Genomic DNA, 26,375 nt, shown 5'->3' with positions numbered 1-26,375 from the left:
TATAAAAAAAAAGAAAGTAACGACAATCTCTTTATATTAGCCCTTCCCTAAGGTACCTGCCAATTTCCATTGGTTTGTGTCCTTATTTAGCCATCACCTAATGGCGTTGCTAATATTACTGTCTATTTCAGCCTTGTCCATGTAACTTCAATTGTTTATTGCAAAAATATAGAGTGATGCCAATAGCAGATAGTTCAGTTAGTTGACACTTGTCTCCTAATAGCCTGCCTGTAGGAGAAGTTCAGGGTTCAAATCTTGGTGGTGGCACATTACCACCATATTGCACAGGAAATCCACATAGATAGGTCAATGAGTAAGATAAAGTACACAGTAATAGAAACAATATCAGCATTGCAAGTTAATTGATCCAAGAAAAGAATAAACTATAAAGAATCTGGGCAATCATAGGACAAGAGATAACATAGCTTGTGCATGAAGAAACATTAATTTACAGATCTGGGAGGCACAGTCCAGCAGCTGGACTCAGAGCATAACGGAGCATTTTACCAAGATAGATAAAAAGTGCAAGCTAAAGAAGTCAACAACTTATTCTAACAGGCATCACATTATCACAGTTTTGGCCTTCAGGTAGAATACGAAGAATAGACAACAATGCTCAGACCAACCAATGCCACTCTTCAAGAAACCTACAAGTCTCCTCTCTCCTTCAGAAGATCGCCATTGCTGCTTCCCCCAGCACTTCGCTCGATGGAAGACTGAAAGGGGAAAAAATCATCCATCTCCAACAACAGCATAGCCATGATACGTAATAAGAAGTCTATGATAGAATGTCGTTCGCTCAGATGCTAGCATAAAAGAAATATAGGATACAAGGACAGCATAGCAAGTTCCAGTCAGTCAGTTTTTAGCAACCAACTGTACCAAAAGTCTGGCCTTTCAAACTTCTCATCATGGTTTAAACATTAAAATAAGTGACCTTCCATCAGCCCATAGTTTTGACCAATTAACACGTTGATTTCATTTGAAGGCAGAGGAATTTTCACCCACCAAAGTTAAATTAATTAGCAAATAAATGATCACAACCTAAATTAGCAACATTCTTTTCTACTTAATTAACAGCTAACATTTTAAGCAGCAGGTAATGCTCAAGGTTCCCAAGTTAAACAACAGCTGAACAGGGATGGATACTCAAATACCTAGGTGGTGATGAGGCAAACAACATGGATGCATAATGTTCCAAGAAGAATAAAAGAAACAAGACAAGGTAGAAAAGAAAGGAAAATAGCAAGGTGAAGAAGGAAAGAGAAGGGGGTGAAAGAAAAAGGAAGATGAGTAAGATGGATGAGAAGGATAACTTAAAAATGACATATCAAATTGTGTTCAACATATTCCCTAACTAACTGAAACTTATAAAATATTCATTTATATAAATTAAATAGGACAAATTACAACTAATCAAGTAGGCAAGACATGCCCATTAGGCCAGAACCATAAGCATAACCAACAAGCATCACACTTATAGTTTGGGTCAATATTACGAAACTTATAAAAATTATTTCAAACACCACAGATATATAGAGTTAGATTGCATATTGGATGTCCAATTGGTAAATTATATACAAATTGTTGCTTCAGCATTTTATGATGGTTGACACTGAATTGCAAAAGACAGGATCATGTCTAAACATCCAGTAGCAGTAAAAATTGGACACTGATTGGTTCACATAGGGTACATGGATCCCACATTGTCAAACTTCAAGGTCAAGTGAGGGTGGGTCACCATGCCAAAATTTAAAATGAATAATCATATAATATATTAATTTAAATATATATGCATAGCCATGAAGCAGTAAAGAGGGGAAAGAGAGCTGATGTAGCTGCAGTTTGTATTTGTACTGAGGCATCACTAAAAAAACTTGTTATCATATAGCATCTGACCCTAGATAACAACTAAGGGTGTGTTTGGACACCTACAAATGGGTGTTACTGAACCAAAGTATCAGGATGCAATTGTTGGATTGCTATAAGCTGATCAAAATGATGCAAGTAAAATTACACCCAGGGACCCTTTTATGGTATTTTGTCCTATGGCCAAATTTTCCATAAGACAAATTACCACAACTAGAAAAGGCTTTAAAGGCATCTTTATGATGGGTTTGTCAGAACAAGGACTGTGGTTAGTGGTGGCATAACTAATACTGCTCTGATGATACAACCAAATATAGTTACAATTCTCATTTTCAGGCTAACAAACATCAGATTTTATTTTACCGCATTTTCAAACCCATTAGACCAAATCTTAGGACATGGAGTTTCAACTGCAGCAACTACAAGTCTGCAACCACATGTAACCCCAACTACATGCATTTCCAGACTGCAGGTGTCAAAAGGCACACTAATCGATGATAAAAATAATATATGGAGGGAGTTGCAAATTCTAATGTTTATGTTATGTTTTTGTCACTAACTATATTTTATCATGCATTTTTTTTGTTAGCTTGATGCATAGGCAAGTGACCTCAAAAATATTTTTTTTTTAAAAAAAAGTTTCCAGTATTTTAGATGTCATATATAATGACCAACGATGCTGATTTTCATTTGAGAGGACTTTGGTTGTTTCTGACAAGAAGGCATTTGGAGCACATGGATACATGAACAGTACAAGCTTGCATTCTCCCACACTGACAGATGGCAAAGAGAAGAAAAGATACCCCACATTCAAGCCACATGCCTTGCATGTCCTCTTAAACTTACAATGAGCTGAATTATTCCAATGACAACATTAAATGAATTCAATCCCAATAAGCAACCAGTGATGCCACCCTTGCATGCTCACAGACAAAGCCATATAAAGTGCTTTGAATTGCAGTTTGAAAGTCATTCAGAGTAAAGACTACCAAACCAGAATCGGACCCTATGCTGGCCGGCCGGCGAGATGGTTCAGTACGGATCCGTGCCATGCCAAACCGATAAGACAAAGAAGGGGAGAGGGAGAAGAAAGAGAGGAAGAGAGAGAGAGAGGATAGTAGGAGAGGGAGAGGAAGAGAGGGCCTCCGATAAATCGAAGCTCTTGTTGAGCTCAGTAAGGGCATAGGGAGGGAACGAGAGAGAGGATGAGATGCTTACCGGATCACTGAGGCCCTCGAAGGCCTCCAGACGAACGGCGATGCTGCCGCGACCTCTCCAACGGCCAAGGAGCCAACGCCGAAGGAGGTTGAGGGCAGCTGAGGCCAGAGGAGGGCCTCCGTCCTCCTCCACTTATGAAACAGGGGTTTCTTTTATCGGATGAAGTCGGTAGGCCAGCCCTCCCCTGGCTCGCACTCAACCTCCCTTAGCCCTGGCTCCCCGACCATTGGAGAGGTTGCAGCGGTGTCACTGTCCGTTCGGAGAGGCCTCTGAGGGCCTCCGATAAGCATCTCCCCCTCTCTTTTCTTCCCTCCCTCCATCCTTACCGAGCTCGATAAGAGCTTGGATAGCCCTTGGTGGCCGCCAGAAGCCCTTTCTTACTCTCTCTCTCCTTCTCTCCCCCCTCTCTCTCTCTTCCTCTCTTTCTTCCTCTGGGATGGCCACTGTGCCATTTTGTATACCGGAACTGAGAGGACTTTCGTTGTTTCTGACAAGAAAGCATTTGGAGCACATGGATACACGAACAATACAAACTTGCATTCCCCCACACTGACAAATGACAGAGAGAAGAAAAGATACCCCACATTCAAGCCACATGCCTTGCATGTCCTCTTAAACTTACAATGCGCTGAATTATTCCAATGACAACATTAGATGAATTCAATCCCAATAAGCAACCAATGATGCCACCCTTGCATGCTCACAGACAAAGCCATATAAAATGCTTTGAATTACAGTCTGAAAGTTATTTAGAGCAAAGACTACCGAACCAGAATCGGACCCCATGCCGGTCGGCCGACGAGATGGTTCAGTACGGATCCGTGCCCTGCCGTGCCATGCCAAACCGATAAGACAAGAAGGGGAGAGGGAGAAGAAAGAAAGGAAGAGAGAGAGGGGGGATAGAAGGAGAGAGAGGGAAGAGAGGGCCTTCAGTAGATCGAAGCTCTTGTTGAGCTCGATAAGGGCATAGGGAGGGAACGAGAGAGAGGGTGAGACACTTGTCGAATCATCGGAGGCCCTCGAAGGCCTCCAGATGAACGGCGATGCTACCGCGACCTCTCCAACGACCAAGGAGCCAATATCGAGGGAGGTTGAGGGCAACCGAGGTCAGAGGAGGGCCTCCGCCCTCCTCCACTTATGAAACAAGGGTTCTTTTTATCGAATGAAGTCGGCAGGCCAGCCCTCCTCTGGCCTCGATCGCACTCAACCTCCCTCGGCGCTGGCTCCCCGACCATTGGAGAGGTTGCAACAGTGTCACCGTCCGTTCGGAGGGGCCTCCGAGGGCCTCCAGTAAGCATCTTCCCCTCTCTTTCCTTCCCTCCCTCTATCCTTACCGAGCTCGACAAGAGCTTGGATAGCCATTGGTGGCCGCCAGAGGCCCTCTCTTACTCTCCCTCTCCTTCTCTCCCCCCTCTCTCTCTCTCTTCCTCTCTTTCTTCCTTCGAGATGGCCATTGTGCCGTTTTGTATGCCGGAACCGAATCGGTATCCTATCGATACAGTTTGGGATGGTTCGGTGAATGCTGGTTTAAAGCATTTATGAAGATAATCACAGCCGAAAATGATTACTTGACTCCTCGAGAATAACTTTCTCGAATTGTTACTCTTCTCACAAAACACCAAGCTGGTCGGTTAATTATCCTATTAAATGTATAAAGTACAATTAAAAGCAAATATGTAGGTTGATTTCAATCCCAATAAATATCATACACTATAACAATGCTGTTAGAGAAGAAGGGATTAGCAATTTTCAGATAACAGATGTGACCAAAATGGAAAGTTTAGTGAGGGCCTCCCTTCACTACCACCAAGATATTATAACTGAAAAGATATAAGTTAACAGTTGCAATATCTTGAATGACTATTTAGCAACATAAATTGGTCTGCAGTGCTTGAATTGTTGATTATGTGAATACCAATCTTTGGGAGCAAGCACTTTGACCAAGGAAGTAGCATTTTAAGCAGTGACCTAGTGACAAAACAGTACACTCCCACCAAATAAAGCCTACAATGAAGAGAATTTCAAAGAGAATAGAACTGAAACCCACAAAAACAATTATCAAAAAAGACTAATAAAGACAAAGTCCAGATATTAAAAGAAAATAATAGGAACAAATTCCAGATATCAATCAAATGCACAAAAGGTGAGCTCATAAGCAGTGGTTATAAAGAATTCACAAATGACCTTATATCCAGCTTTGAATCTGCCGCACCAAGCATACAAATGTACCGGCTGGGGCAATGCTGTAAATTAAATAAAGATGTTGCCCACCTCACAGCACAAAATCGCACCTCGCTTTGCACCTTTAACAAATTAGAACAAAAGGTTTGAAAAGATTAAATTGCCAATTATTGCATTAGCCATCAACTAATTACAAAAGACAATACTAAAAGAAGTTTTAGCAGCAAACTGCCCGTACAAACTCCACCGGCGCTGTCCAATTTTCTTCAGACAGTGACCAGAAATGGATCCTCATCCATCTTATGCACCATAAGCACTTCTCATGAGAAAGATTTATACGTACGTAGACCATTTCCAAATTCCAATCACTTCCCTACTAAAGCTTGTGGTGATTGTTGAATTTAAAGAAACCTCCAAACTACATAGTGTTAATGAATACTTGAAATTTCCATTTACTGAATATCAGAATATCTGCTATTAAAGTTTCCAACACCAAGAAAACCAACCAAGAGACAGCAGTAATCCAATATTAAAATTTCCCTCCACTGTCTGTCAGAATATTTACAATAAATGTTTTGCAAGAATGATGATACAAGGAAATCATGGACAAACTAAACAGGAATATCCTTACCACTTGAGAGTTTTCCAGCAGAAGTGCCTCTAGATCCTTCAAGACAGCTACCGGAGCACCCTAATGTACAAGCGATAAAGATTATAAAATATTTCCAAGAAAAATTTCTGAAAAAAGAAGATATCTTAATAGTAGTAAAGAATGATAACATTAATGATGAAATTACATATAGGCAAAGTAATCCAAACTACTTTGATCGGTAAATTACAGTATCAAAAATGTACAAAACTAAAGACAAACATGTAGTTTGATTTAAATCCCATTTAATAGCATGTAGTAGAGTGGTGCTGCCAGAAATAAAAGGAAAAATAGAGTATTCTGCATATTAGTCTCCATAACCTTTCATATGTGCATATTAATCCCTGTCCTTTTTCTTAATGATACAAAAATCCTTGCAAAGTTCTCTATTTGTACAAATCGATCCTTCAACTAGTTTTCATTGACTAAAACCTGGTTAAAGTTAACAAAGGTTGCAAAAGGACAAAAATGTCCTTTTCATAACAATGACTAAGACTTGCAATTTGGCCTTTTCTCACTCACTTCACTCTCTCCATGCTCAGAACTTGGCCAATGGGAGGCCAACAATGGAAGGGCATGGGTTAAGAGATCCGTTCAGTACGAGGGATAGGGCAAAATGTCTAGAAGATGTGAAGTTAAGACTGCTAGGAGAATAAAAGTAGAATATCTCATTCTCATCTAGTTTACTTAACCTAAGGGATACATAAGCAATAGGTACAAGATTTCAGGGATTAAAACAAAAATATTGGAAAGACAGGGATTACCATGCAAATATAGCATATTTGAGGGACTAGTACAAAAAAAATCCTTCTAATAGGAGATGTGAATGAAATGGGGAAGTTTGGTGAGGGCCTCCATAAACTTTTCTATCAAGCTGGGTCAAACAAGTTGGGGAAACAATATTAAGCATGTAGGGAGAGCCTGCAATGGAATTGCAGATGCCCAAAAAATGTGTTCAGATGCCTGCAATTTCAATTGCAGGCTGCAGCTCAACTGCTAAAAAAGCTCAAAAATTGGCAATTGGAACAGCAGCCAACAAATCCAAATGCATAGAATCTTGTAATTGAGAAAGCCCTTTGAAAAGCATTCCCACCAAGGTTCCCCGTCGGGATCAAACCCCATATACATACCATCCTATTACACGTACCATCCTGTTACAGTGTCAGTGGTATGGTACAAGATCGCATACCATGTGTCAATATGGTATGACACGATATACCGATATGAGACTGGTATGGTATAGTAAGCCCTCTATCAGGCATTATGGGATGATACGGCAGACCATGATTCCCAGACTACTCCAATCATTCCCTTATTACAAATAGCAATATTATAATAATATTATAGTATTACATATTATTATCAAAGTTATATCATTGTAATGTTAATAGTAATATAATATTGTTATACTAATATTTAGTTAATATTACTATTAAATTGCAGGAAACCAAACAGCCCCTTATATTACTAGAGAACAATATAACTCACTAAGAAGAAGAGAAATTTAATGGCATAGCTATGAGCCATGTTGTGCACTTCCATGCAAGTAGTTGGAGGTAAAAGAATAAGAGTGCAAGATGCAAAATGTCAATTAAGTGGGCCCATGGCTGGCATAAGAACAGCAACTATTTAACTAAGCCTTCATCCCTAATGAGTTGGGGTCCACTACATGAAATCCTGTGTCCATTCTACACGATTTAGGACCGTCATTTTGTAAGATGTTGAGATATCAAGTCCTTCCTTACTACTTTCTCGCATGTGATGTTAGGTTACCTCTTTCTTTTTACATGTGTCAAATCATTCATTTGTACATACATCCCTCAACCTATGTTGTATAAGTCCGAGCCATCTAAGCCATCCTCTCTCAATGTGTCCTCAATAACTATGACAATGTCATACACTACATAGAACAAGGCACCAATGAAAAGCCAAGCAAATATAGAACACAAATGAGCACTTTATAAGCATAGTATAATTTCTGGGAGCAAACAATTATGTTGAAATTCTTCTTTACTTTGTCCAGACCTTACTAAAGCAACTAGATTCTATTAAATGAGAAAAATGACTCCTTCAACCGATTAAGGCGGTTATTTGTATTGAGATTTTAAGTCCTGATGGGATGGGGGCGTTCCAGCCGTCTTGTCCCATTCTAGTGAAAAAACAGAACCAAAACAAGGTTGGGACTCTAAAACCCATCCATTCGGGGGGAGAAGAAGAAAGAAAAAAGAAAGGAAGGAAAGGTAAAGAAAAGAAAAAAGTGAAAGGAAAGGAAAGAAAAAGAAAGGAAAGAGAAAGAAGAAGAAAAAGGAAACAAGAAATAAAGAAAGGGATAAGAAACAAAAAGAAAAAGAAAGGAAAAGGAAGGTAAAAGAAAAAGAACAAAAGAAAGGAAGGAAAGAAAAAAGAAAAGAAAGAAAAAAAGAAAGAAGAAAGAAAAAGAAAGAAAAAAGAAGAAAAGATAGATGAAAGATATCTACCAAGATGCATAACTAGGATGAACACCAGGACGGAGCGGGACTGTCGGGCATCATGTTCCATAGGAAAACCCGGACGCCACTATCTCATGGGATTTAAAACCTTGATTTGTATTACTATTATTAACTGCTTTTACTTTCAATATCGATGTATAACAAACCAATATACTTAACACATTATCTTTTTCATTAATGTACCCATCATAGATCGAAAAATTAGTCATATGAAGTAACAAACTATTCATTTAGATAAGTCTATAAATGTTGAAATACATATGAGATGCAAGGACCATTAGTACAAGCAATACCACACCTTTGATCATAAAAAATCTACTGCTTGTTGAACCCTGTGAATCACATAAAGTAGGATACTCCAAAAGCAGAAGAACTGGAATTGCCTATCAAGCCTTAGCCTCAGAATGATCACACCAGGAGACTCCTCCAATGAGTCTGAAGAAATGCCTCCACATTCCAACATAAGCCTTAGAAGCTTTGATGGCCAGAGAGGCCCAAGAGACACAAGTCAACAAAAACAAAGTGGAGGTCATGGTCTTTCCAACTGATATGCCTGACCTGTGAGAAGCTCTTGAAGAAGTTGAGGACAAAGCCCAAGTTCTTTTGACGTGTTTCTTTTTCTTGGAATCAAAAAAGAAGGGAGGAATGTGTTTTTTGATTCTAAAGATTGGACCAGATAGAATGTCTTGATTCTAAGCTGAAAGGAAGATTTATTTTGACTTATGGAGGTCAGAATATATACAATAATGAATGGAAAAAAGAGCAGGACGGATGTAGCCCAGTGCATCAACGTAGTGGATCGTGAATCTACTATCCACGGGTTCAATTCCCATCACACTGTTCGACCACAAAGAAGCCATCAAACCTCATCTAAGTTGGGCCAGCCTATTTCTTGGGTTCCATATATTGGGCCTTGATGTTCATAACAACGTCATGTTCACTTTTGGTACTCCAGAAAAACAAATCTTTATTGAAACCATAACTTAAGTTTTTGATAGACATGTAATTAATGGAATTAAAAATGGAGTTGGCCTTACATGTTCCCTTATAGGTGAAGGGATTAAATATATGGGGATGGATGAATCTCGTCTCTTATACATAAACTGCTGGGTTGGAAACCAAATACTTTGATCTCATCAACTCAAAGAATAAGATGTTGGATCCTCTTGCTTCAAGTGGGACACCCATCCCAAGAAGGAAAAAAGGTGGGTGTTGCAAAGGGGGAGTTCAGCTTCCTTTGGTCCCAAGGGACAAAGGAGGCTAGGTTAGCTGAAAAATGGTTATCAATTCAAGAACCGAGGATGACCCTATAACCAAAAAGGGTTATCTGTGAGATGGAAATAAAAACTATGACACCTACACAAGGTTTGTAAATAAGTGATAATATGGTAATTAGCAAATATCTGTTAGCACTATACCTGGCTATAAATGAAATACTATAGACTACACTATGGGTAGCATTATGATCTCCAAATGGAACAAAGTAACAATCTTTCAATGACCATATTTAACATATGAACCTTTCTTTATACTTGTTAGCTACTACAAAGCCAAGTACAATATAAAATAACAATCATAATGATGGTTCCCATCTTTCATGACAAAAGGAAAAAAAAGAAAAGCCACCATAGAGCACAGACTTCAAGTAATACAAAAAATACAAGTAACAAAACTACAGTTATATTGCATGATATCAGCAACAGAACCAACAAGAATGCAACAAGACAAACTCTTAAAGAAGTACTGAAGTACCTTATAGGCTACTGCAAGGGAAGTAACTGCTTCTTGAATGGTAAGACGAAGTGACTGATCCTCCAATTTCAAAGCAGTAAAAAGTCGAACAGCCATGTCAATTTTGTCTCTGGTAAAAAGGGACATTGATAAGATGTAAGATAATTTTTTGGTCATAGCAGCAACAATATATGTAACCTAAGCATAAAAGTACAATTAGAAAGGCAAACTTGCCTGAAAATATGAGGCATGCGAGATGCGAGCAAGCCAATTGCTTGATAAGCAAATATTTTGACATCTCTAGCAGCAGCCTCTAAAATTAGTTTAAAAAAAAAAAAAAAACACAGCATTAAGAGCAATACTTCCTAGAGTCTTTTGCAGATAATATAATGGACATGCAGCTGACTTTCAACAGAAGTGTCAGGGACGAGAAGCAAAAATAAGAATAAATAAAAAATTCTTGACCTGATTCCGTGATTGAGGAACCATCAAGTGATCGTAAAATCCCACTCAAGATGATAGGACCCATAAGCTTCAACTGATCCATAACTGCCTGCATGAAGAATTACAAGAAAATCTTTCCGGTTCCAAAAAAAACTTTTCTTGCGAAGGAGATTGATCTAATAATCACTACACCAAAAATGTAAAGGGATATTGCATGGTAGAAAATTATCAGCCGATTCGGTATATCAACAAAAAAAAAAAAAAAAACATGTAGTATTCGTTATAAGCTCTTGGTTGACAAAGGAGTTTGAGCATGTAAGATCCACATGACTATGTTCAGGTACACTGGATGGTGGCATAAAGAGATTGGTCATCAATTACAACAGTCTGAACTGATCATGATAAAGCAGGGACCTAGCTTACGTGAAAAGAAACCAAACAAAAGAACCAAAGTTTGCAGCTGCTGATGGAGCAAAAATGCTCCTATGAAATTGATGGATGTGGTCAAATAGACCTTGAAGAGGACAAATTGGTAGAAGAAAAAAATAAAAGCCTTAAAGGCTCCAATGCCATAAGACAACTATATTCAAAAAAGGGAAACTTTGTTATATGATATAAAGCAGCTCAGTTTTAAAATCACAAGTGTGCTGCACTTTTTGTACATCATGCAGCTACTAAATGTGAGATTAGTTTGACTCAAATTGTTAAAAAATGTATAAACAAACAATTCAAACTTATTGCAATGTTTATATTTGATTGGCAGTGCATTGATTGTCATCCAACACCAAATTGGACAACTTGTCTGCCAACAATCAGCCATATCTCTAAAATGAATATGCATTATCAAGTAGTACTCATGTTCAAACAGAACGAGTTTGGTTAAAGCGATGGCCTGTACCCTTGGCTTGAGCCATATGGATAATCTAGGCCGATCCAATAGACTGTTGGGACTTGGACTTTCCAGATTATTGTCATGAATGCAAAGCTACCATTTAGCGGATTCACCACAACTTGGTCCTCGATGGGATGCAGATGACTTAACTCATTTCTCCTTACAGTTCCTAGATTTACTGCTCGAGCTCAAAACAATTATACTCTCCATGTTCATATTCTATGTTCAGACCATTTTTTATCGCTCAACATTCTAAACCCTATGCTATGAGCTTATTGACATCTTACATTCTATCTTGATGGCATCCACAAGGTGAATAATCCCCATAAGCATACTTCCACTTTATCCATTATTCTCTGATTCTGAAAGATAAGTCCTCCTCTATCTCTTTTGACTAAAATATAGATCCAAAATAACAAAAATGATTAAACCACTATCATGCTCAAGGATTCAGGTCTTGGTGGGACGTCCTGTGGGATACCAGGATGGGATACCATCCTATGTGTCAGGACAGGACTATCCCGCCATTGTCTCAATATCCCGATCGGGACATCTTGGGATATTACCTGTCCCAAGTGTCGGGACAGGGTGGGATGGTGGCACATCATGTTCCATAGAAAAAGTGGGACAGCCCCATCCCACGGGATTACAAACCTTGATCATGCTATCTCCTAAACATCAACCTTGACTAGAACATCATAAGCATCTCCTTCCACTAATTTGGATTTCATATATTTTAACTGCTACCGAGTTTTAAATCCTTGACCTTTGAAATCTTCCTTTTCAATTCCAATAAATTATTTCTTTATGTAAATATAGGTTGTCATATTAAGAAAGTTAACAAATCAGTAAGGATCTTAAACTCCAGGAGGCTGTGTAGCTCCAAGACACTTGGGGTCATGATGTAGCCAAGAATAGGAGGTGGCTACAAGCATTGACGATAAGGTTGATTTCTTTATTTTTTTGACAAATTTACAATCCTTTCACAATTAAAATCTTAAATAGCTTCCATTTTGATTGCTGAACTGTTGGAATAAGGAAAGTTGCAGCAGCTTTATTCATCTAGTTTCAGAAATGCTAAAACAAAAATGCACTGCTCGATACTGCAGAGTCCTGTCACAGCAGAAGGTGGAAATAAGTATAAATAGAAGGGAAGGTAAAAGAGAACAAAGAACAAACTTTCAGAAAGTTTAGTGGAGATCAGAAGAATAACACAAGAAAATGCATAGAGAGGCCTGCAGCCCTTAAACTTTCTCCTATCAATATCTCATCACATTACCGAAAACAGCCTGCCTCTTTCCCCTTTTAAGAGGATTGATTCTCACATGTTAAGCATATACTAGAAACTTTAGAAGGAGACAATAAAAGACTGGACCTGTCAACTATTGCTCCCCTAAATAAATGAAAATGCATTGGGGCGCCAGTTATGTGCACATGAAAAGTTGCCTGGTCCAGCAAATGCTGGGCTAGCAACTCAACAACCACCTCCTGTGTATGGTGCACTAATTTCCCACCTATGACACCAGTCCCTCTGTGCTACATGGACCCCACAAAATTTAGTTGAGTCCATTTTAGACTCTAAAGTCAGTCCAGAGTCCTCTCAAATTGGTCTCCCAAAATTTCCTAAAAAGACCGCCATTTGACAGATCTCATAAAGATACAAATATTAACCAAGTTAACTTCCAGCTCAAGCAGCAGGTTAGTCAAAGCCGCCTTTGACTGCAGTAAAGATCCCGTAAGAGATCTAAATCTTAACAAAATATGTCAACTTGCAGTTCAAGAAACAGGCCAGTCAGAGCCATCTTCAAAGCAACGATCAGGGAACCAACAAGAGCCAGATTGAACCAATCATCTGCTGTTTTGGCTGAGCCAGGTCACCATTAGAGATTACATGTTCAGCTATCTCAATGATAAAAGCATTGCATTTCATTAATGTGCCGGTCAAAGACCCTCAAGGTAGCCAAAACTAGACATGATTGATAGAGAAAACTACTAAAGTCTAGAAAAATATTTACCATCTCCATGAATGTTATGTTTGGGCATAGACAATTTAGTTGCTTTATACTAGTACATAGACAGCTTTCAATGATCCAAGCTGATCATCAAACTCGATGTGGACCATTTTAACCACTACAAGTATCCAGGAGGATCATCAAACTTAATGTGGATCGCTTTCGCCACTATGAGGACTTGATGTAGATCATGTTGGCCACTATGAGCAGAGCTGGATAGGATCCAAGAGAAAGATCCGCCATATTAGGAAGCCAAATCACATGCCAAATTTCAAAAGGTCATAACTTAGTCATACAATGCCCGATTGTGATCATCTTTTTTTTTTTTTTTTGAAATTGGATATTTTTTCGAGATCTATAACTTTAGGTTAATCCCTAAAGCGGCAAAATCAGGCCAAAATTCTATCGTTTGGGCCTCGAAACAGGCTGATCAAACCATTTCCTCTGCGGAAAAGACTTTAACCGAAAGTTATCTTCCAATCCATGAAGAATTGATAGAGTAATATAAGGCAAAATTAATGTAGAAGTCGAGATCCATCTTCTGTAAAATTTTAGCATTTTTTATGATTTCTTATATTCATTATATTTTTCAGAGATCTAGTCCTATTTAAGCTAGAAAGAAGAGTACAACCCAATTTGTTTAATCGTAGACGTCCTTCTAGAAGATAAAAAGCAGAAACCGATCCAAATTATGCAAGGGCAAACCTCATTATTATAAATAGAGACTATGTATCTCAGTTTTTGATAGTAGAGAATAAAATTAAGAGAAAAAAAAAAGAACTCAAAAATTCTCCTCTTTTTCTACTTTTTATTTGTGGACGTTCAAGTTGAGCGGATTGAAGAAAATCTTTCTTTCCGATTGGATTAAGTTCGTAATAGAGTTTTAGTTCTCTAGATCTATAAGAGCCTTAGTTTGTGGTCCAAATGCCCTAGTAGCATAAGCAGACAGGAGAAGAGCTATCGAAGCATGAAGTACATCGAAGGACAAAAGCAAGTATATATATGGCTGCTACTTCTACCTCAATGGATTATGAGATGAAGGGACATCTCACACAACTAAGAGAGAAGATTGCCCAACTCAACCAGGTCGTATCTTAATTGGCTACACCTTCAACACAAGCACCAGCAACTCCTGCAACAAAGTTGTCTCCTACATCTAGAGATCAACATCTATCATTTAGCAAGGAAGACCAATGCTGAAAACCATCTCCAAATAAAGTCAAGTAGTTCATCCGTGAGGCGAGAAAGCAACATTTCCCATCTTCAATTCTGATTTCGCAGGAGCTAAATCCTCTAAAGAAGGGAAGCTCTTATCCAGATTAATCATCAGGCTCAATGTAGGCCATTTGGACTAGTACAGATATCCAAGAGGATCCCCAGACTCGATATAGATCGCTTTCGCTACTACAATGACGCAATGTAGATCACACTGGCCACTACGAGCAAAGTTAGATAGGATGCAGGAGCAAGATCTACCACATCAAAAAGCCAAATAGCATGCCAAACTTCAGGAGGCCATCACTTAGTCATATAATGCCCAATTGTGATGATCTTTTTTTTTTGAAATTAGGTATCTTTTTGAAATCCACAACTTTGGGCTATCCCTTAAAGAGGCTAAATCGGGCCAAAATTCCATCATTTGGACCTCGAAACGGACTGATCAAACTAAAACTTTCTTTTTTAGAAAATACTTTGATCGAAAGTTATCTTCCAATCCGTGAAGAATTAGGTAAGGTGATAGTAGGCAAAATTGATGTAAAAGTTGAGATCCACCTTATCTAAAATTTTAATATTTTTTCATAATTTTTTATATTCATCATAATTTTTAGAGATCTAGTCCTATTTAAACTATGAACAAGAGTTCAACATAACTTGTTTGATAATGAACATCCTTCTACAAAATAAGAAGAGGAATCCGATCTAAATTATGCAAGGCCGGACCTCACTATTATAAATAGAGGCTATGTACCTTAGTTTTTGATGATAGAGAATAAAATAAAAAAAAAGGGACTTATTATCAAAAAAAAAAAGGACTTGAGCCCTACTTTTGAAAATTCCTTGCTTCTACTTTTCTTTGTGGAGATTCGAGTTGAACAGGTTGAAGAAAATCTTTCTTTTCCCTGATCAGATCATTCGAACTAACAAATATAGTTTCTACCTTTCAAAATGTAAGATCATGAATCTTCTAAGATATCTATTTCAGTTGTTTAATACCCTATGCATGACATGGTCTCAAGTAATTTGTTATATATGTTGACATTACAAAAACTGCACTAATAGATGAATATCACAAACACACTCAAAATTTCATTACACAGATGATCAAGATATATGTTGCATGAATGAGCTTTAAAAACATATTCCACGTGCTAGAAGCACACTTTCCCTCTTTTGGAGCCTCATATATTGGTAGTACTGTAGGATAATCATATATTATGGGTAGTTCGAAGCCTTGGTCCCATGAAGAATTCAACTTATAGATCAGACCCAGAATTCCAATCCAAGAAAAAAGAAAAGGGGGGGAAGAATTCTAGATGGTTAGGCATGGTGTAAAACAAGTAGGATATGAGTAAGTATTGTTACTAATCAGTATGTATGGACATGTACTAAACAGAGATGCATTAGTACAGATTCAAATGTCGCAATATAGGCCGACAATAATAGTGAAGAATATGAACTACTTTTCCTTATAGGATACCAGCATGGTATTGCCATAGATATGGCACAATAGATAGAGGCACTATACCTTGAATTGAAAAGGTAAAATACGAGGACACAAAAATTAAATTTCTGTTTAGCAAGTTGCCACTTCACAAGTCCAGAAAAGTTATCTTGTGAATGCCTACAAGAAAATAATAATACCTAAAGCAGTCTTCTACATTTCCAATGGCATGATTAACATATCACTATCAAGACACTCAACCACGGATAATCAAATACAATTGCAGTATTGACCACAGATCTGCATTCATACATCTGATAAAAACATACACACATACACATACATACACCTATGACAGATGGATAGATAGATGAAGAAAGGGAAAGAGTTTTGCCACATATTATTAAACTCATATCTAATAACCACATCTGCAGCCTTGGATAAGGCATTAATATATGATCTCCTAAAAAGAGCAAATAACAATAAACTGACAGGCAAAGCAAGATAATATATATATATATACATGGAAACCAAATCCTTACATGTTTAAACACCCAAACAGTGAATTCCATCCCCAAATGCTTTAATCTTGAAGTGGTCCCACTTCCTATCATATTAAGAAGTTCAAAAAACCAAATAGAACTTAGGAAATTAACCTCAAAAATAATTAACAATGAAAAGACAACCGTTATGACAAAACAACTTATAACACCAAAAAAAAAATTCAAAGACTATGACATCAGAAATATAGCAATGCAAGAATCATGTTCAACCATGGTACATGATGCATTTAAAGCTGTCGAATGTGAAAAACTGAGAAGTCAAAACCAATCATAATCATCTGTCTATCCTCCAAAAGTTTTCAACAATAATTCTTCATTTCTTCTGTTTCATTTTCTTTATTCAACAGTCCTTTCTCAAATTTACAATCCCATGTAAAAATATAAAGCAGATTTTTCTTGTAAAATTTCTCCATTCATCCAGGTGAATGGTAAGGAAAAAAAGAAACAAGAGAACAGCAAAAATAGAGAGAATGAAAAGAAGCATAATACAACACTACATTGCTAGTGAGGGTATCTCCAAGTGTTGGGATGGGGGAGGGGAGGGAAGAGCAGTACCAGTCAGCACCTACAAAGCTTACAGCAAGAAAAGCAAATTGCTCCTCAAATCTTGACATTATTCTGTCTAAAGCAAAATCAGGACCCATTATACCAACTCAACACCCTCTAGATGCCACATAACTAGAGATTCAGATCCCAGCGGGACGTCCCGTGGGACACCGGAATGGGATACCATCCCACGTGTTGGGACAGTCGTCTCGCTAGCGTCCCAGCGTCCCAATCGGGATGCCTTGGGACATCCTCTGTCCCAAGTGTCGGGACGGGGTGGGACGGCGACGCATCCCGTTCCATGAAAAAATCGGGACAGCTCCATCCCACCGGATTTAAAACCTTGCACATAACAATACACGGTAAAGGTGTTCTGCCAGCGGCAACAGTGTACCCCGTATCCATACAAGAAGTTATCATACCATACCAAATTGTACTGAAAAGGTACCTGTATAGGATCTAGTACCAAGACTTGAAGCATTGGTCTAAAGCATTCTTACATGTGCCAAGCAACATCAGTTTTTCAATTTTATCATAATATCTAAATTTTGTCATAGGCAATTTAATTTCAAATGTTAGAAAAACCCAAAAACATCATTAATGGTGTTTTACTGCTATATGAATAAAAATAGATCATTATGGCAATGAGTTCTTAGTTATCCATCTTTTCCTTTTTATGTCTCTTGATATGTTGCTTCTAAAAGATTTTATAGCTTTCAATCAAGTAAGGGAATATGATGTATTCAATCATAAGAGGGTCATTCACAAAACAGAGTTCAATTACTTGTGACCTCCATGAAACTCATTAAGGACATTCTCAAAGTGAAGAAAAAATAGAACCGTACAGAAATCAGGGGTTAAAACTCAGTAAAAAGAATGGAGTGAAAAAGCACTTCCACTTCTGAAGAATTAATAAATGAAAAGCAAAAGAATATCGAGCTCTGCTGAATGATTACCATGCAGCTACTCAGATGAAACACAGGACAAAAATCAATAGCTTGCATTATTGAGAATGATTAAATGAATAGTATGTGGAACTAAAAGCAGATCCATAGTACCGAAAAGGAAGAAAAGAAAAGAAAAAAAAATTACCATAGATGCAAGAAAAGATGCACTGAAGTGTTGAAGGAAAAGCATTAGCTGCAGTTATTGATCGGCAGAAAACAGACATTAGCCGCACTCGCAATGCAGAATTTGCTGGAGCAACCCTGGAATCTACTGCTATATTTTCAACCCCAACAGTACCTACCAGTAGTGAAATAAGAATATTTATGAACATAAAAGCTAAACAAACCAAATAATCAAAGATCAAGTACACGTATTTTAACAGTAAAAAAGATACCGAACTGAAAGAAAAAAACATTAATGTTTGTAGGCAAAATATTCAATCCAGACAAGTGAAAAGCAAAATAGCCAAAATATGAAACCCCCAAGAAATATGTTTGTCTGCATCCAAACAACAATTCAATCCTCTCTTGAGAAATTGTACATGATTACATGTAGACAAAGTTTGAATCTATATAAATATTGATATGCCGAACCAAAAATAATCATCCTGACTTTGTAGGTGTTTGCCTCACCTTCATATGCCTGTCACTCTAGTCAGAACAAAGAAAGGTGCTACCCTGGCTTCATGACTGAATGTCAAAGCAATGCTTTTCAGTTCAAACCACAGGTTCACAATCCAACAACAGATCATGGTAGATGATTTACATAATTCAATGACACCCTGTTTAGTAGCATCCCAATAAATTATTCTTTTGCCCACTTTTTAGTAATCTGTTGACTTCCCTTGTTATCTTCTAGAATTCTACTACAAGATTCGAAAACAGTTGCATCTCTGGCAGGCTTCTGGAGTTTCAGTGTCAATAATTTCAGCAGTTTCAACAGGCTCACTGTGACTTTCAGATTTTGGGTCAAAAAAAAAGAATAACTTTAAAAAAAGTTCAAAAACTAATCAAAAAAAATAAAAGAAACCAAGAAAAGTCACAACATAATATTTAGGAGTATCTTTATTTTTATTCATACAGTTTTGAACAATAATTTTATGCTGAACTTAAAATTGCATATAAGTCAAATTCAAAAAATGTACTAATATTCTGTACCTGAGAATATATCAACTTCTTGAACTTTTATTGTTCGAAATTTCATCTATATGTAGTAATGAAGAGCTCTCTGATGCTGTGTGCATTTCAAGCTTTTTTATCATTTTTATTGGTAGAATTTGCAAAGACAGAATTTGGACATTTCTTTCTCATACTGTAAGTAATTATTCACATAATTACATGCAGTTATAGAATGTCATATTTATTTAATATAAAAAGATGTTTACTACAAATGATAGTATCTTTTATTTAGTTGTTTGCATTCATCTTTATAAAGTACAACAATAAGGGTCTTTTCAAAGACCTTTCAAAGTAAGGGTCCTTTCAAAGTCCTTGGTTCATCAAAACTTATGTTTATCATCTAAACCCTCCTTTAACTCAAGAAAAAAGGAACACTGCAGCTTATATATTTAAGGAAGTATCAGATATAACATGACAGTAAACACCGAAATAGAACCTATACAAAGCATATATGATTTGGGCTGAAACCAGCCAAGACAACCAAAACCTGGTAAATTTCCAAATGCTTATATTGAAGGTCAGCTTCAATTCAATCTCCGACGAAACTGAACTGTTTCAGCCGAAATTGATTGGTATTAGCCAAAATTTAAACCTTTAATTGCCACTCGAAAGTTATATTACTTTGTATTTTTAAGGTGCAGAAGGATAAAAAACAAAAAAGGAGAATAACACTGATTTTTCCAAACCCCAGAATCAAATAACAATTCTGTACTTTTATCCAGTATCAGAATTGTCTCTTGAGAACTGGCGAACAAAGGACCAAATCTTGAGATATGCCACTTGTAAAATCTATTGCATGTCTAGTTTTTAGTTGAACTGAAAAATGAGAGGTGTAAAGGGACTTCATCTGAGTTAATAGCAAAAAGATTTCAATAAGATCGCTAAAAGAAATTTTAAAAAATTAGAAAGGATTTGTTATTGTTGTAATTATAGATTTGCACAAGGAGGACTTGCTTTATTTTCTGATGACTGGTGAACTTCATCCAGATGAACAAATAACAAAAAATGAATAAATAAAAGAAAAAAGATGGGTAAGTTTTGTGACTATTACCCATCCTGACCTCAAAACATTGCCAGTACGTCACCTAACACAATTGCAGATCTAGACAAAACTCATGAGAAGACTGTCATGTTAGGTCTTAAAAACCTTTGTAAACAAGTGGAATCATCAAGTTGCATGGGTTTAGGCTTCAATTTACATATCCAAGTGGAAGTACACTAAAAATCGGGTATCTTCACAACTAAATTTCAATTATCTTAATGAAACCAGTATCATAAATTTGTATATTCATTTCTAGTAGACCAAGCTTTAGAATATGTGTCAAGGATAAACACTATATGCTGTGAATTACTTTGCAACAGTCAACAAATGATAGAACACGTACCGTTAAATAGCATAAACAGTCTTTTTATGAGATTAGGATCATCTAAATTGACACCAGCAGCCTTACGTTTTAAGAGCTCCTCGCCTCTCTTAACAACAGGCTCTTGACTTGAACAAAACAAAAAACAAATAGCACAACACAATTAAAGATGCCTGTTAGGAGTAATCATGTAGTGTTTCTTTATTAAACTATCACAGAAATAGGTACCTATCTGAGGAGGCAGCTAAATAAATAGGATAGCCAAGCTCAGGACCCAATTGCATAGCTTCTATGACATTCAAAATTCCGAGCTGGAGAAGAGATTACAATGTAAGTACAATGCGTCAATTTGGCTGGTGACTCGCACAGAAAGCAAAATGCTTGATAGTTGGAAACCATCGCAAGCAAGAAGATAGAGAAACACAAAACAGCCTTACTTTTCTAATCATCAACATGTCATCTTTCAGTGGAAGTTTTCCAGTAACACGATCTGATTGAACAACTGAAAGACCTGCCGGGCATCCAACACTAGAAAGAACATAGAATTAATATTTGAAAAAATTTTCACCAATGAGATATTAAAATTTAAAGTTTGTAATGCCAATGCCATACCCAGGAGGTGGTGGCTGATACAAAATGGTGTGAAGGCAAAACTCTATGAAAACTTGTCCATCTTTACCACTGCCAATAGCTCTATACTTCGCACCAATATTTTCAACAACCTGACTTGAATGGCATTCACCAGTCACCTGCGACCAAAAAGGCATCATGCATGATAAGATACTAAATGAGAATTTCAAAGATTAAACGAAATAAGGTCAGGAACTGGATTGCAGAAATATAATACATTCTTATGATTTTCAATTGATTTTCACTTCAGATCTTAATTTGCACATATGCTTCCACAAGCATTCTTATTGTAATCTTGGTTTCGCACTTTCACCCATTATCATTTTCATATGATCGCATAGCACTTGACTAGCTGGTGATCTTTAACAATTAGAAGTTCCAATGCTATGAGATCCCAGGAAGCAGAATAATTGGCATTTCACTATCACTGACGTGTAGGAGTACCAATATTTTTGCTATTTCAGATGTGATGGACAAGGGTGATATGGTCAGATTTGGTCAGTCATCTTAAAATAATAACTTTTCCAACATTTACCACTACCTAAGAAAACCTGATATCAGGTTGAGACCGCTAGACCCAAATCAATCCACCAGGCACTTTTGAAAACCCGATCGTACTGACCCATAGCCTACTTATACGTCTCAAATCTAGGATCGTAACACTAACACTACAAACCATTACCAATAACAGCAAAGTTATATACCTCCTATTTGAACTCAGTCTTGCTGCTGAAACCAATGATTCAAAAACTAGTGCTACTACCCTTCCTGGTCAACAGCCAATATGGCACTTGCCATGTCATGATACAAGTATCATGCCATGCCGATTCAAAAGAAAAAGGTGTTCTCAAACATCTAAGCTGCACACACAATGATACAGAGAGGTGTCACTTTGGTACCTGGCTATTTGGGATAGCTCGGGTCAATTCACCCACTTACCAATGCTAGGGAGTGCAAGGTATTGGATAGCAGCCCGTACAGCAACTACCAGCCCGTACAAGTCAGCTAAAAAGCCCATCTGCAACATCATGGATAGCACCTGACTATCCATGTCACTAGCCAGCACTCATAGAGGCACCTCACTCTAACATTTAAAATTAAACAAATTTATTAGTGCTAAATGATTACTATGTTATATGATGGTGATGTTTAGACCAGTTATGAGGTGGAAATTTCAAAATAAAGTTTTAAATACCATAGGCTGGGGCCCTCATGGTTTTTTAGTGGAATGGGACACCTTGCATTTTGACACTTGGGATGCAGGACGCCTCATCCTGTCCAAGTCCATTTCCCAACTTGTCCTATCCCGACACTCAAGACAATGAAACTACCATGCCATCCCACCGGAATTTAAAACCTTGTTTCAAGATTAATTTGTTGATGTTCATCCTTTCTTTTTAAGCTAGGCATGAATATTTTAGTTCTAATCCATTTATTAAATGTTATGCAGAATAGTGCCTTGCGTTCTTCAAATGAGCACCTTTCTGGCACACAGGAAATGGGATGATATGCAATCCTAGCACCTCAAACAATACCGGCTTCTTAGCTCCTTTAAGACACCTTTAGGTTTTAACTACATTGACTTGATTAACATTAGTTTCTGACCATTGATCTTGATTCTTATTTTATTGCACTGCTCTAATCCAATAATCAAGAAGACTGATTAGACATCCTGCAGCTTCAATATTTAACATTTCATGCTTTATCGCCCAAAAAAAAAATTTACATAGAATACAGGTAAATCTAAAAATCATGATTGGCACTTATTTTCCAAGTCATGGACCAACAATGGAGAAAATGCTAGAAACATCTGGGACGTCTACAATAGATAATTTAGGATGCTAGCTAAAAATCCCATGTGTCCAGCGGGATTACTCTGATGATGCTGGACATTAGTTAAGGGAGCACCTAACCCATCATTTTGTCTGGATTTCTGCCAACCAATTCTACTGAACAAGTTTAATAACTGCGAAGTCAATGCACTGCTGCATCGAGGAAAAAGAAGAGACTAGGAGAGGGAATTGGGAGAAAGCATAGAAGAGCATTAACAGTTCGTCAAGGCAATAATTCAATCTGACCTTTGAAACAATCCTCAAGATGATGCCTTGATGTTGAAGTGAAAGATTCGCAACATTAACTAAAAGATCAGGTGCCATATTTGCCTTCTCCTGAAATAGAGGACATATTAATGCGTAAATGGGAACATTCGTATCAGAGATAGAGATGGATAATCATTTAAAAAACTTTAAAATTGAAAAAGACCGACCTCACTAGATAAACGATCAAATGACATCTCAATATACACAATACAGAAGTTTTTAACCATCGACGAAGCATCAGCATCATTATAGATCCTCCATAACTCCAACATGGGAAGTCTGATCTCTGGGTGGTGCTTCACCCGTTTGTTGACATGACTTAGGATCTCCAAAACCTAGTGGCAACCAAAGAAAATTAATGACTGCATTCAGTTATATTGAGAACGTAAACAACAACTAAGAACGTGATTGATGGAGAATTAAGAATTTAAAACCTTAAATTAATTAAGTATGAGTGAACTCCATCAATCATTAAAACCACAAAATCAAATAGCAGTTAGTTCCAAACAGATGTAAGTTAAAAAGGAGGAAAGAAAAAAAAAAAAACAACCAAATAAACACAATATATTACTCTGGCAATTACCCAGCTACCAGGAAATAGAAACCAGTATTTTTGCTGAATGATCACCCTAAAACAAACCCCTCCATCTATTGAAATGAAACAGAACTATGGAGAATCCCAACACGACAAAGGTAACACGGATTGTAAAGAAAGCAATGAAGCCCTATGGGCAAAGCAGAGCGATAGATATATAGAGAATTAAGAAGTGAAATCCCTAAATTCTAATAAATAATAATATAATAAAATCCGAATTATTCAAGATCAAATACCTAGACGCACTCGACTGAACCTCATAGCAATTGAACTAACTTTTTAAAAAGATACACGAGAGCCGCGCAGCTGGCAATCATACAGCTATCAGAAAACAAGAACCAATATCTTTCACTAAACTAAGACCCTAAAACGTACTTTTCTACCAACTCAAACGAAATTACTCGACAGCTGCCAATCCTACCATCACAAGAGTGACAAAAATTTAAAAAAAAAAAAAAAAACAGTAACATAATTTCGGAGAAAAGCGAAGAGAGCAGGAAAAAAGGGATAAAGGTTACCGTTTTTCGGATGGAAGGGGAGGAAGAGGCGAGTGAGGAGATTGAGTAAGGGAGGATCTTGGAGAGCAATGGCTCGAGCTTGGAGTCGTCGGCGAGGGCGAGGCGGGTGAGCATCCGATCGAGCATCTCCTCCCTCTCCGCATCGGATTGCGCGGCCGCTGGCGAGGAGGAAGAAGAAGTTTCCGCCATTTCCAACGCTTCCTTTCTCTATTCTTCCGCTGCAAGGAAAGAAGAGTGGGAGAGACCGAGAGGGAACTTTGGAACGATGGGCATTCGGCGGGCGTACTTATGGGTTCCCGACGATACGCCGCAAATTCCTGTGTCAAGAAGGGGTTGAGGAAGGACTGACTGGATCGCTGGACGACTCCTCGTTGGGTTCGATGGACCAGGATTGCACGTGGGAGCCTCGGCGCACGAGCGGGAGGCCCAGGAGGGTAAAGACCTATCAGTCCAAGGTGAAGGTAGCACGGATAATGCCCATCCGGAACCTATTTTTATATTCAAATCAATCAAAATATAAATAAAAATTTAAAAATTTAACTAATATTGATATTTATATTTATGAAAAAAAAAATATGATTATAGATAAATAATTATCCGATCTGTATCCAAATATCCGAATTTATATATAACCCCATACAATTTTATATAGTATTTACTAATTTTTAAAAAATATATACAATCATATAAAAATACTGTTAACTTAATTTATTATTTATTTAATAATATTTTTGATTCTATAGTCATAAAATTTAATTATCCAACTTATATCTGTAATTATATCCATATTTTTAGTATCCAAATTGTATTCATATCCATTTTCAACAAATATAGACATGAATTTTTACATCCAAATAATATCCATATTTATATTTATATTCATCAAATGAAACAAAAATGAATATGGATATATTGATATTCGATCCGTATCCGATTTAATTTCAACCCTATATCAATCACAATACTCCATGATAGGGGATTAGATCATAGAAATTTATATACTGACTGATGATTTGTATTATATGATCACTGTAGGCTCATACTTTACCCAAGTAAAAATTGAGATCCTTTTTGATCATCTATCATTTGTACATTGTGGAATACTACGACTTAATAAAATAAGGATGAACATATCATCAAATGAATTAGGTTAATGATGACAACAATGTCTTTTGAGACTTAAAATAGCATCCAACAAGTAAATCCTTCCATCTAGGAGTAGGTTGTGTATTGAGATTCTATGATGTATCTAAGTATTGAGTTATGGTAACCTTCATTGATTGTCCTCTCCTTGTTATTCTCATAAAAAGAGAAAAATAAATTTTAAAAAAATATTACAAAATAAAAATTTAAATTATTTTATATATAAATAACAAATATGACTTGATACCGTAAAAAACACAAAACTAATAAACTACATATAGAGATGAACTTATAGATGAAGCTACATGGTTGTTGGCGGACAAGAAGAGCATATGCCTTCCCTAGCCTCAAAAATAATATATACATGAGCTTTATAACCCATATATGATACTTGAGGTATAATTCTTCTTTTTCTAGCTGATTTTATAGTATGTACTACTTTTGATGCTTACACTTTATATGTTTAATTCAAGCATTAAAAAAAAAAATTGTTTTACATGCACTTTCCATGTTTTCAAAAAAAACTAAAGGTTAGATTAGTTCCCACAACATTGGTTTGTGTTTTTGAGGTGGAGAAGAACAAGGGAAAAAAAAAATAATGCAAATAAGAGATAAAATAATACTTTTAGGATATTTTCCTTTTG

General features: G+C 37.0%; 1 protein-coding gene across 7 annotated transcripts in view; it reads right to left on the bottom strand.

The window, feature by feature from the left end:
• Positions 1-24,913, bottom strand: part of LOC105045461 (uncharacterized) — a 63,494-nt gene extending 38,581 nt beyond the window's left edge. For all 7 annotated transcript variants that reach the window (XR_832056.4, XM_010923743.4, XM_010923746.4 and 4 more), the window contains exons 1-14: positions 24,589-24,913; positions 23,643-23,810; positions 23,455-23,544; positions 21,359-21,495; positions 21,184-21,274; positions 20,975-21,057; positions 20,768-20,874; positions 18,349-18,501; positions 16,690-16,754; positions 10,603-10,690; positions 10,372-10,450; positions 10,159-10,267; positions 5,900-5,959; positions 5,272-5,390 (exon numbers count right to left, since the gene is read on the bottom strand). Coding sequence is in view for 6 of the 7 variants with exons in the window: in XM_010923743.4 (XP_010922045.1) it covers positions 5,272-5,390; positions 5,900-5,959; positions 10,159-10,267; positions 10,372-10,450; positions 10,603-10,690; positions 16,690-16,754; positions 18,349-18,501; positions 20,768-20,874; positions 20,975-21,057; positions 21,184-21,274; positions 21,359-21,495; positions 23,455-23,544; positions 23,643-23,810; positions 24,589-24,777 (1,538 nt within the window). In the remaining variant the exon portion in view is untranslated. The remainder of the gene's footprint in view (positions 1-5,271; positions 5,391-5,899; positions 5,960-10,158; positions 10,268-10,371; positions 10,451-10,602; positions 10,691-16,689; positions 16,755-18,348; positions 18,502-20,767; positions 20,875-20,974; positions 21,058-21,183; positions 21,275-21,358; positions 21,496-23,454; positions 23,545-23,642; positions 23,811-24,588) is intronic.
• Positions 24,914-26,375: the final 1,462 nt, after the last annotated feature.

Source organism: Elaeis guineensis, chromosome 5 (genome assembly GCF_000442705.2).
Source record: "Elaeis guineensis isolate ETL-2024a chromosome 5, EG11, whole genome shotgun sequence".
In the NCBI taxonomy this organism is placed as follows: Eukaryota; Viridiplantae; Streptophyta; class Magnoliopsida; order Arecales; family Arecaceae; genus Elaeis; species Elaeis guineensis.
This window is presented reverse-complemented; position numbering and strand designations above follow the sequence as displayed.